The 12,401-nt window shown below is 41.1% G+C and overlaps 1 protein-coding gene across 4 annotated transcripts in view; it reads right to left on the bottom strand.

Annotated features, from left to right (window-relative positions):
- Positions 1 to 12,401, bottom strand: part of PALM2AKAP2 (PALM2 and AKAP2 fusion) — a 264,975-nt gene that overhangs the window by 209,800 nt on the left and 42,774 nt on the right. For all 4 annotated transcript variants that reach the window (XM_066569518.1, XM_066569519.1, XM_066569520.1 and 1 more), the window contains exon 2: positions 6,030 to 6,110. In XM_066569518.1, the coding sequence (XP_066425615.1) occupies positions 6,030 to 6,110 (81 nt within the window). The remainder of the gene's footprint in view (positions 1 to 6,029; positions 6,111 to 12,401) is intronic.

The following is a 12,401-nucleotide window of genomic DNA, read 5'->3' as shown; positions in this document are numbered from 1 at the left end:
TGCTCGCAAGCCTGTTCCTCATGGGGGACTTAAAGTACCCCAACACCTTTTGGAGGGACAATAGCAAGGCATAACCAATCCAGGAGGTTCCTGGAATGCTGTGATGATAACTTCTTTCTACAAGTGATAGAGGAGCCAAGGAGAGGAGGTGCTATGCTGGATCTTGTGCTCACCAGCAAGGAATGGCTGGAGGGAAATGTGAAGCTCGAGGGCAGCCTTGACTGCAAGGACCACAAAATGGAGTTTGAGATCCTTAGGAAAGCAGGGAAGGTTCATATAAAGCTCACTACCCTGGACTTCAGGAGAGCAGCCTTTGGCCTCCTTAGGGATCTGCTTTGTTGAGTACCATAGAATAAAACCCTGCAGGGAAGAGGTGCCCAGAAAAGCTGGTTGGTATTAAAGGATCACCTTCTCCATTCTCAGGAATGATTATCCCCATGAAGAGAAAGCCTGGTAAATATACCAGGAGGTCTGTGTGGATGAACAGGCATCTCCTGGACAAACTCAGACATGAAAAAAAACCCTATGGAGGGTGAGAGCAAGGACAAGTGGTAAAAGCAATTCCTCCAGGTGAGGAATAAAAAGGGATTGTTCAAGAAGCCAGGGATCAGATCAGGAAAGCTAAAGCCCTGATGGACTTCAATAGGGCCAGAGACATCAAAGGCAACAAAAAAAGCTTCTACAGATATGTTGGTGATAAACAGAAACCTAGGGAAATTTTTCAGTCTCTCCAGAAAGAAAAAGGAGACCTGGTTACCTGGAACATGGAGAAGGCTGAGGTGCTTAATGACTCTTTTGCCTCAGCCTTCACCAGCAAGTGTGCCAAACAGACTGCCTGAGATGCAGAAGGCAAAGGCAGAGACTGGGAGAATGTAGAAAACTCACTGTAGTAGAACATATAAGGAACCTGAAGGTGCACAAGTCCATGGGATCTGATGAGAGGCCTGGTTGAAGAGGCGGCTAAGTTATTCACTTTACTTGAGAAATTATGGAAGACTTGTAGTTGTCAGTGACTGGAAAAGTGGACATATATCCTCTGCTTTTAAAAAGAAAAAAAAGGAAGACTGTGCAATAATAGGCATATCACTTCCATCAGTGCCTGGCAAGATCATGGAGCAGGATCCTTCTGGAAACTATGCTAAGCCACATGAAAAACAAGATAATTGGTGACAGCTAACATGGCCTCATTAAGGGCAAATCATGCTTGACAGATTTGGTGGTCTTCTATGATGAAGCCATAAATCATTGCTGGATAAGGGAACAGCAACAGATGTCATCTTCCTGGGCTTGTGCAAGGCATTTAACACTGTTCTACATGACATTCTTACCTCTAAACTAGGTTTTGGGGAATATTGCACTGTCCATGTAGGAAATGGAGACTGTATGACACCATCAAACATTTTTTGTGTGCTTGGCTGAGTTGCCATTTGGTTTAAGGATTAATTTACTTGAAAATCATAAAGGGATTTGTTATAAAGAAATAACAAAATTCCTTTGTTTGCAAAAGTTATCTCTTTTTTTCCCACGATGTTGTACATATATCAAGAGAGAGACAGACACACCTATTTGTATTTTCTGACAGCAATTCTTTTAAGAATAGATTAAATTTGGGACAGTGATATAACTGGAACCATAAAATTGAAATTTATTTACAGATAAGATAGTTTCAGCTAAAACCATACGCTAACAAAATCTCTATAAGAATGTGAAAAGGCTTTCCTTTTCTTGACAGTAAAGATGTAATTATGTTTTAGATTGTGCTTGTGAACTGCAGTCTTTAAGAAGCAGATCTTAAAAGAAATAAGTCCCTAATATTTACACTATTCCAGAACTAATATAACTGTGGAAAGTGGATTTATCGTAGTTGTAATACTTAAAGTAACAGCATAGAAGTAATTTTTCATTTAGTTAGGAGGTTTTGTTTATTTTGTTTATTTTATTACCATTGGCCACCAAACAGAGCACCAAACAGTAAACAATAACAGAAATTCTATTCAGCTAATAAAAGAGGCAGTCAGATTTTGGAAGAAATACTCCTATTCTGGAGTTTATTCAAAATAGTAAACATCTCTGTTAAAACAGGTCTGCCCAACTGCTGCCTAGCTGAACAAGTTCTTAAAAGGAGTTATTGCTTGTAGGTTGTATTCCCCAGTTCAACTAATCAATCAAAATAAATTTCAGTCTTTCTCCAGAAACCAAATAATTTTGATGGATACGGCACAAAATATGTTTGGTGTAAGGTGCATTTTGACCACTTCTCTGATTTTAAATGATAGAAGCTGGTCACACCTCCAGTTTCCATGGACAAGGATGCCCCTTTCGTAGGCATATGGCTAAGAAACTGCTGAGGCATGAAGTTTAAACTTTATCTATTGATAAACAACAACAACAACAACAAAATTACAACTCTATCTGCCAACCTTGTGTTATATGGAAGAAAAAATATTATTTTCATATTACGGACTGGAGTAGAGGTGAGGTTAGGGGAGCTGTTGTAGAGCAAAAGAGCATGTTCAATCTCAAAAAATGGGGCTTCAAAGCATCTTTATACCTGTTCCAACATTTAGGGCCTTTCCAATGAAGGCACCTGATTGTAATGTAGACAAATACACCTCCTGCCTTCAACAGAGAGCCCCAATGGCCCCAAGGTACTACACAGTCAGTCTGTGCCCACCAATGTCCTTCCTTTGCAACGATTCACAGAAGTGAGGATATGGTTTCACTGTCAGCAAAAGGCAATCCAGCTTTTAGAGCCTATACGACCCTAGACTCTCTGCTACTCCAGAGTTCCACATTTGAAAGGTTTTATTTGATTAACTCTGAATCGCACATAGACCATTAATAGCTGAGCTACACTTTTGTTCTGATGTCCTCAGCACTGGCCTCATACTCAGGAGCCTTTGTAACATGTGTTGCCAAAGCCTTGCTCACATTCAGGGCTGACTTTTACTTGGTCTAGTGTATGTCAGGTTGCTCTGCCTGAAGCAGTGGGACAGCACCTGCTGCTGCCTTATTTTCAGCCAGGTAAGTAACAAGGGAAAAACAAATGAAGTGGTAGTAAAGTCATTTCGTCAGGGGTCTAATTGGCATCAGCAACTTGAAAACTGCAGGTAATCAGCGTAAACATTTGCAATAAATTATTTATATTAGATATTTTTCCAACGTGAATAAAATTTTCTGAAATTAACAGAAACCCTGTGGCTTTCAGAACCTTTATTAGGTAACCAAACATGCTATTTTACACAGTGCATTTTAAAAAGAAAATTACTCTGACATTGCAGAAAAATGAAGCAAACCCATTGAATACTGGCATGAATGTCTTTGTGTGAATTCAAGCTGTTATGCTTGTGGGATCAACCCAGATACTGCAGACACAGGATTAACCCAGATTTCATTTTCAAAGGTTTCTTCACAGCAGATTTTAATGAACACTTATACGAAATCCTTACACTCTGTATTGACATCAACAGCCTCACAGCATTTTGAATAAATACAGGGACTTCCTAGGAAAGCCTGGTCTTTTAACCTGTATGTATGCCTTGCACAGAATTAGATGAAATCCACATAATTCGGGCAATGAATCGTGTTCTACTTAGCACTCCGAGGGAAAATAGATGCACTTATTTTGGTCTGGTGTGTCAGACTGGTGAGCCATATCAGACTGAGGGACTATATTCATATCAGACTTGGAGCCCCTGCCTTGGAGGGGCTGAGGACAAGGAGGGTGAAGTGAGGGAGAGCACTAGGGAGATGGCAGGGGGATACACAGTTTTGAAAATGAGCAACTCAAACTGGCAGGTGAAATAAAATGTTGGTCAGTACTTCACTAAGCAACCAGAACACTGAATGATGTATGAAACAAAAATGCAGTTTTCTTCATCTGTCTCCAAAGAGAAACAGAAACACTACCAGCCAGTGCCTCTATCTCCATTTTTAAACATGTTTATTATTTTAATTTTAGGAAGGTTCTAGCAGCAATGAGGATGAAATCTGCAATCCCAGTTAGACTTCTGCTATCACCTCATTCAGATCTCCCAGCAGACAGCTGCTTGGTGGTACAGGCAGCTCGTAGAGCAGCAGTCACCATGACCACTCCAGTAACAGCAGCACAGTTTTCCTCTGGTGACAAGTGATGACACTGAATAGAGAGGTAGTGTAGATTTTATCATATCCTGATGCTCACTCTCGCACACAGCATTACAGATCTTAAGTCTGGCTGTGATTTTAGCTGAAAAAGCTGCCATTTTAAATGTCTCTACCATTAAATTTCTGTGCCCTGATCTCCCATTAGCTTCCTCTATGATTACTGCTCTTGCTCCAGCCTGTGGGTTAAAAAATAAAGGGACACAGCTATTTTTCATGTATGCCTCTGAAAAAATCCATGCAGCAAAACTGAACCTCCTCTGGTGGCAATCAACATAGCAGGGCTGAAGTCAATGCCAGTCTACATCAGCTGAGGGGCTGATCCCACTGCACCACCTTAAGGGATTTTACTTTTCCTAGGGATGATGATAAAACATAGCAACAGCTATATCAAAGTAAAACAGATGAAGCAGAAAATTGACAGAACTGTCTATCCAAAAGGCTCTACTTAAAGAATTTCACAAAGAATCATAATGCAGTTAGCTTGGAAACAGTTAACATGCTAAAAGGAGTCATCAGCTTGGTAGCAAAAAGGAAAAAAACAAGCATCATGAAGGTACTGGAACAGTACTGCACTGCTATGCTGCAGCATCCTATAGTTATCTGAAAAAATTCTCCCCTGCCTGTACTCAATGGAAGCCTGAGCAAAACGGCAATTCCTCTTGCCCCACAGAAATGCAATCACATCTTTGACTGGAAACACCAATGTTTGACATCCACAGACTGGTGGTAAACTTGATTGGGGCATTTATGTAGGCTGATAACAATTAATTGGACTTAACTGCATTATGTTTACCAGAAAAAAGGAATAAATTGCAGAACATGACTGCAGGGTCTCGGAGAGGCAGGAGAATTATCCCGCCTGTAGCATAACTTGCAGTGTGGTCTACAAGTGCATGTGTGCGCACAGATATTCTGCACACCATCTCCTGATGCAGGTGCACTGTTCAAACACACACACACGCACACACACACACACTTATTCCACAAACAACCTAAATATCTTAATTTTAAAAGCACAGCTCAGCTCACTTGCTGTGAGGATAAACTGTCCAGTTCTAATAATCTTTATCAGATATTTTAATCACTGAAATTACTCAGGCTCCCCTACTGAACTAATATAGCAAGATCTGACCCACAAATTCTCACCGGTGACAAAAAGATCACATGTATGTTTTTGTTCTTATCTTTACTATGCACAAATATTCTCCTGACAGGAGGGATAAGCAATAGAAACAGAAAGGATGGCTTTCAAATGATGCTATCTGCAGCTGTCATGGAGACCAACAGGGACTGGGATTGCTTGGCACCCTGTTAAATATCAAGGTGCCTCTCCATGTAGATACACACATATGCATCAACACCTTCCCTGCATGTACATACATGCCCATTTTATTATGCCATGCACACCTAATAACTTCATCCTGCAATGAAATCTTTACACACATACACAGATGCATGTTAACTAACACTCCTTCTGCAATGCACACACACAAAACCTAACGACAGGCACCAGAAAAATCCAACACAGCTCTGCAGACAGAAAGTGCTGGCTGAAGCCATGCAGTGCACACCCAAGCCACAGCGATTGGTGTCTCATCATTATGTATAATAAATAACAGCATTTAATAATGACAGCACTGTTGTGCTGCCTGCACTCACACCCTCCCGACTCCATGCTCCTAAACCGTTTAAACAACATGGTCCTGTGCATGAAACACACGGAATGAAAAGCAGGCAGGACACGATCACTGCAAGAGATCGGCTCCGGCAGTGAAAGCTGCTTCATGTCAGAGTGGGCTTTTCCCAGCTTTCAGACGTGTGATCTGCATGTCTAATAATGAACAGATTTAGTCAATCCATCATTTCTGGCATCAGTCCCTTACCTTGAAATGCTGCAGCTGAAGTATCTGGTCCTCAAGCTGTTGTCTCTTGCCTTCTATTTCTGTCTGCCTTTTCCTTTTCTCCTTGGAAAAATAATTTTGAGAGAAAGAGAGAGAGAGAGGGAGAGAGGGGGGAAGAGAGAGAGAGAGAGAGAGAGAGAGGGAGAGATATCTTGTCAGAGAAATGGAGGCTTTAAGGGTAGCAGATTCGTAACAGCATGTAAGCAGTCAAACACATCTGTACGGATGTCACCAGTCCCATTTCACCTGCTCCTCTGCCTGCTGGTATGCAAACAGCAGCGTCCTGGGAAGATGCCAGCCCCAGACTGGCTGGTTACTTGCCAGTAGGAGAAATTCTCCTCGCTTGCTCCCAGCAGCCAGAGCAGCAACAGTGCACAGTCCCAGAGGAGGGGAGAAAACAGGCATAACAGCTAAGAGAGAAGTTAAAGGGACAAAGATGTGATTTTCCATTTGACATGCTGGGGCCAAAACCATGGATAGTGGGGTGCACTCGTGTGACAGCAAGATGTCACAAAAGCAGGGTTAGCATCATGGAGGAAGAGAGCAGTCTGCAGACCTCATTTTTCCCCAGCAGGGTTGGTGGTAAGGCTTTCCCTAGGCTTAATGGGGGAAGATGTTTCAGCAAGATTGCTGGGATTTACATACAAAGTAAATGGGATTGGTAACCTCCAGCTGTCTGTGTTTAACATTCAAGTCACCAGCACATGCCAGCAGCTGGCCCTTACCAGCTCCCTAAGCTGAAGTGACCAAGTGGTGCCAAGGACAGCAGAGTCCTTTCCACAGCTGAGCTGTTACAGCCCTGTTCATTGCCCCTTGCCTGTGCCCAGGCTGCCCCCTTCAGCAGGCAGCAGACTCTCTCAGGTGTTTCAAGAGGAGAATGACCTGCTTTTTCCCCCTGCAACACCTTCCTCTTAAGCAGGTAAACTCTTTGCTTTTGTCAGCCTTCTGCACCTTCTTGGGAGCATTTCTCCTCATCCGTCCATCCATCCATCCATCCATCCATCCATCCATCCATCCATCCATCCATCCATCCATCCATCCATCCATCCATCCATCCATCCATCCCCATCCTGGACGACGTTCCCTCTCCTCAAGATCTTTTCTCATTTTAGATTTTGCAGCCAAGACAGAAATACTGAGTAATAAATGAAGGCAGTCAGCCTCTGTTTTTACTGGAACAATGGTTTTTATTTCTTATCTGCAAACCCATTTTTTTGTTATTTAAATATTTCAGTAACTGTAAGGTTTGGTTTGAAGACATTTGGGGATTCCTTAAATCCACAAAATAGTTTTTCTTACTTATTTCTAGGCGCCCCACTGATGCTCTGGGAATTCTCTGCTTTCCAGGGATTTCAAGCCTTCATGCCTCATCCTTAAGAGTATATGATAAGATTCTGCCTATGCAGAATTAATCATCCTTATGTTGGATGTCAAACAAGGCATTTTGGGAGGAAAACATTACTTTTACAAGGAAGATCAGGAAACTTTAAAAAAATTATTAGTTAATGTCAAGCTCACTAAAAAGAAAGCAAAACATAGAGGTAGAAAACTGCCTGGACCACTTCTGCCAAAGAGCTAGATGCCAGAATGGTGATGGAAAGGCTGGAGTAATGAACCCAGAAGAAGCAGAATAGCTAAATGTTGCATACACTAAGCTGTTCTGTAATGTTTTGCACACTCTTACATGCTGATTATTCATGTATATCTACATTTACACACACAGTCCGCATTGTCTGCAATATGTAAGACTACTGCTGAACAAATACATCCTCATAGAATAGAATCCTAGAATCATGGAATGGTTTGTGTGGGAAGAGACCTAAAAGACCACCTTGTTCCAACCAACCTGCCAAGGGCAGGGTCACCTTTCACCAAAACCTGTTGCTCAGGGCCCCATCCAGCCTGCCCCTAGACACTCCCAGGGCATCCAAAAACTTTCAGGCAACCTCTTCTAGTACCTCACCACCCTCACAGCAAAGAATTTCTTCCTAACATCTAATCTAAAGCTACTTTCTTTAAGTTTGAAGCCATTTCTCCTTGTCCTGTCTCTACATGCTCTTGTCAAAAGTCCCTCTCCATGTTTCTTGTAGGGTCCCTTCAGGTATGGGTAGGCTGCAATCAGTTCACGCTTTCTCTTTTTCAAGCTGAGAAATACCAATTCTCTTAGCCTTTTCCTAGGAGAGGTGCTCTATCCCTCTAATCATCCTGTTGGCCCTCCTCTTGCTCTAACAGATCTGCTGAAGTTGTTATAGAGTAGGAAAATCAGAATTTCCAGTAACTAATATGTCACAAACCTTGACATCTCACTGGTCTCCACACACAGAAGACAGTTTTCATTTATGCACATACAGGCATACAGAATTTTTGTGCACCTTTAAAAATCCTTCTGATAAAGAACTGTGATCTGTGGATCATCACTCCTATCCTCCAGTCTGCAGTAGCCCTTTCCATGCTTGAAGTGAATAGGGTATTAGACGGTTATGGGCTTAAAACCCCAATATTATTCAGGGACATTTCTTGCCTTTTTTTTCATTCTGTGATACTAACAGCATACATGGAGTCTGAAAACCAGAATTTGTTTTCTGTTTTGTCCTCAAATAGCTAGTCAGACATGGACCAGAATAAAGTTGTTCTAAAAGCTGCCCCAGTAATGGCCTAATATTCTTAGAATAAGGATAATTCTGCCCTTTTATGTCAAACTGGCCAGGTGAAAAAATATTGGATTTCATATATGTAGGCATTAACACCCCACATTTGACACTCCATAGGCCAGCATAAGGGACACACATCTTCACTGCTAAGTGATCTAGATTGATAACTGTGTCTATATATATATACACACGTATGTTTATATATAAGTTTGTATGCGCACAAACACACACACATATATATACGTATATATATACACACATGTATATATGTATGTATTGTACCGTCCACAAAAAACTTGCCACTAAAACATGTAATAGAAACCACCACAATAGATCCTTTGGCTGGTTGTGTCATGCTGTATAATGGATGTGACAAGAAAGCCTTATAAAAGATAGATGAAAACTCCTTTTCTTTTTGAGAAAGGGAAAGCACTTAAGAGTATTTTCCCTGTAGGCAGCCACACAGCAGGCACTAAAATACTTCAACTACTTACTAACTAGTGGATTTCTGTGGAGTTAAATTGGAATATTGCTCAGGTTTCCATTTCACTGGCATTCAGACAGCCTGAGTGTGTATGCCTTTACCCTCTGATTTTGTACAAGTTATGGCTGAGAAATATGAAAACAAAAGTACTCTGTTTTTTTTTCCCTCCCCGAAAGACTGTACAAATCAGCTATCAGGGCATTCCGCCTTCAGGCCACTATATCACATTGCATTTAGGTTTATCCCAGTCACTGGAGGTTGGGACTATATATGTACCTGGTTTATGTAAGCAGGTTTTAGAACAGTAGAAGACTGGACTGGATGACAAAAATCCTACCAAACCCATCATGTCAAGGATTTTAGACATCATGTCATCCTCCACTTAAACAGTCCTCTAATTCAGTACTTTACTGAAAATGTGGGATTTGAAGCACATGCTTAACTTGAGCATTTGTTAAAGCACTTTTCTATGAGTAACCCAATACATCTTCCTCATTACTTTGTTCATCTACTTACAGAAAACTTTTTTCTAGGTATTCCTGCTAATTACAAATTTCTAAGGGTCCTGGCACCAAGAAAATAAAAGGCTTGCTTTAAACAAAAAAGTTTACTCCAGAAAGTGGATTGAAGAGAGGTGGAAAAGACTGGAACTAGTTTTATTGTGATTGTGGCATGTTTAAAGGAAAACTCTTGTGTCTATCTGAGGTGTGCTGCTTTTTTAAGAATACAGATAGTTGTCACAGATAGTTACCCTTCCAAAATGGTAGAGGAGTTCCATTTGGGAGGTAGTCTCAGGCACTCTGAATATTTAAGATATTAATGAGCAAAACAGGATTTAACCTTTGCATCTCTCACTTCATCAAATTACAAGGAAAATGAGAAAGGTAAAATACTTTTTTTTTCCCACTCAGATCTACAGGATGGGAAAAGAACAGAGGTCAAACAGGAAGTTGACTCATGTTGTGGAAAAATGAGATTTGTATTCAGGCTTTCATACATGGATGTCCGACATGTATTATTTATTTATTTTAATTTATAATAATTTTATATCCAAGAAACTAGATTTGGAAAGGATTAAATTCTTAGCACTAAAGTTGGTCAGGGGCATCTTCCTACTGCTAAAAACCAAATATATGAGATACTCAGTAAGAATCCTTGCACTTGGAAGAGCAAGAGGCATTGGGAGGACCAAATAGAGATCTGTAAAATCACGGAAATAGCCAGCAGACATCTCTGCTCACTGCATTTTCCACAGAAAGGAAAAAAGGGTCATCAAGTGAAATGGGATTGGGCAGGTTTGAAGCCAATGCAATGGTCGGCTGTGGAAATCCATGCCTCAGGATGCTGTGGGTTCTAGAATGTCCCAGGGGATGGATGTCCCAGGGGAGCTTGGGGACAGTCAAAGAGAAGGAATATTGTGAAGACAGTTACTACAGAAACTGAAATACACCTGGTTCAGGAAGCCCCTGAACTACATATGATTTTAAGGTCTTCTGCTAAGTTTTTGTATGTTTTTGTCTTTCTTTCATTGTTAATCTTAACAACTACTGACTTTTTTTGTTTGAATAGTGCATTATGTTGATAAAAACAACCTAGAGTTTAATATCACACTTGTCAAACTCTTCCAGTCAAAACAACTCCAACAAGCACAAACTAGTGCCACCAATTACAAAAAACTCAAACCCAAAGCAAGTATAGGATCTTGAAGAAAACAAGTTATACCAAAACTAATCCCCGTAATACTGCAGTCAGAGAATCCTTCATTTTTCCATTACAAAATAATTTTTGTTCTTGTTTATAAATCTGATTGCAGAGTGTGGGAAGTGATACAGAGATTACTCAGCCCACCAAGCCATAACTGTCTGTGGAGAAACAATCACCTCTACCGATCCTTGGGGCAGTAAAGAGCTGGTAAAGCCCTTTGATCTACTTGCACTGGCAGAATCATCTGATTTCTTTGCTTCAAAGCCAGCTCAGCCCTGTGGAGAAAGCACACCATGAAGCAGCACGGAAGCTAAGCACTATTTGATTGACCTCACTGTGAAAATACATGCCTAAAATTGATGTCAGGCTAAGGCTCATGGTACAAGTATCCAAAAGAACATGCTGGGATAAAAGAAAACATCCCAAACTCAACAGAAAATCCAACAGAGGTCATGTGAGCCTTGAGGAGAAGGGTGGCACATCACTGCATCAGTAGTTTCAGAGGTTGGGGATGTTTTCTTTTATCCCATTAAAATCATCCTGTATGCCAAGCAAGTGTCCAGCTTGACACAGAGGTTGTGAGAATACAAATGTTGTGACAATGTTTGTCTGTTGTGACAATGCAAAATAAATGCACCCAAAAATGGCACAACTGGAGGAGAACTATAGTCTGCTTAAAAGCAAGGAAAACAGTTACAAAAAACTGTTATCAAAGAATTACATTATTTCTTCAACAAGTGACTATTTTCTTTGCTCTGCCCAGTTGGTAGATATTATTCCCCCTGCATTTAAAACTCAGATATTTTTAGGGCAGAAAGTGAGGAAGAAAAAAAAATCCAAGGAAAAGAGCTCCTGATCTCTCATTTTTCTGTTGCCATTTCAGAGACACAGAGAATTTTGGCAGAACATTCTGGGTTCTGTACAAAATTTCAACCTGCAGTTGTCATAATCCCAAAAATCTACTCCTCAGGGAAACTGAAACTTTCACAGGGTGGTGGTGGTCACCATTTTCCCTGTGGTGACTACATGTCTCTCATAAGTGAAATCAAATCTGTATATTTGTTTTCTCTTTTGTTGTTTGGAGCAACAGTTCACGGGAAAGAAAATATTGAGAGAGACAGGCTACTTTACTCTCTTCTTTTTCTCTTCTGTTTCCCCCCCTTCCCCCCTCCCTTTTCTCTTCTGTTTCCCCCCTTCCCCCCTCCGCTTCCCCCCTTCTTCATTAATGCCAGGTCAGCTCTTTATTTTCCTCTTGTGCCTGAAAGCAGGAAACTCTCCTGAGACCAACCATCCCTAGCAGTTGCAATGATGCAGCCCAGTATTGGCAGCACTTTGCAGACTCCAGTTGTGAATGTTACCTGCTGTTGTGAACAGCAGGCAGCACAAATCACAGCACCAGAACAGGCAGAACTGAAGCAGAGACACTCTTATTTCAGAATAAACACACCTCCAAGGATGGTGGCAAGATGGATCATCTCCTTTCGGATGATCAATGCCCACTTTCAACACTTGCTG

The sequence above is a fragment of the Molothrus aeneus genome, chromosome Z (genome assembly GCF_037042795.1).
Source record: "Molothrus aeneus isolate 106 chromosome Z, BPBGC_Maene_1.0, whole genome shotgun sequence".
NCBI lineage: Eukaryota > Metazoa > Chordata > Aves > Passeriformes > Icteridae > Molothrus > Molothrus aeneus.
Note: the sequence above shows the minus strand (reverse complement) of the source record. Positions and strands in the feature narration are given on the sequence as shown.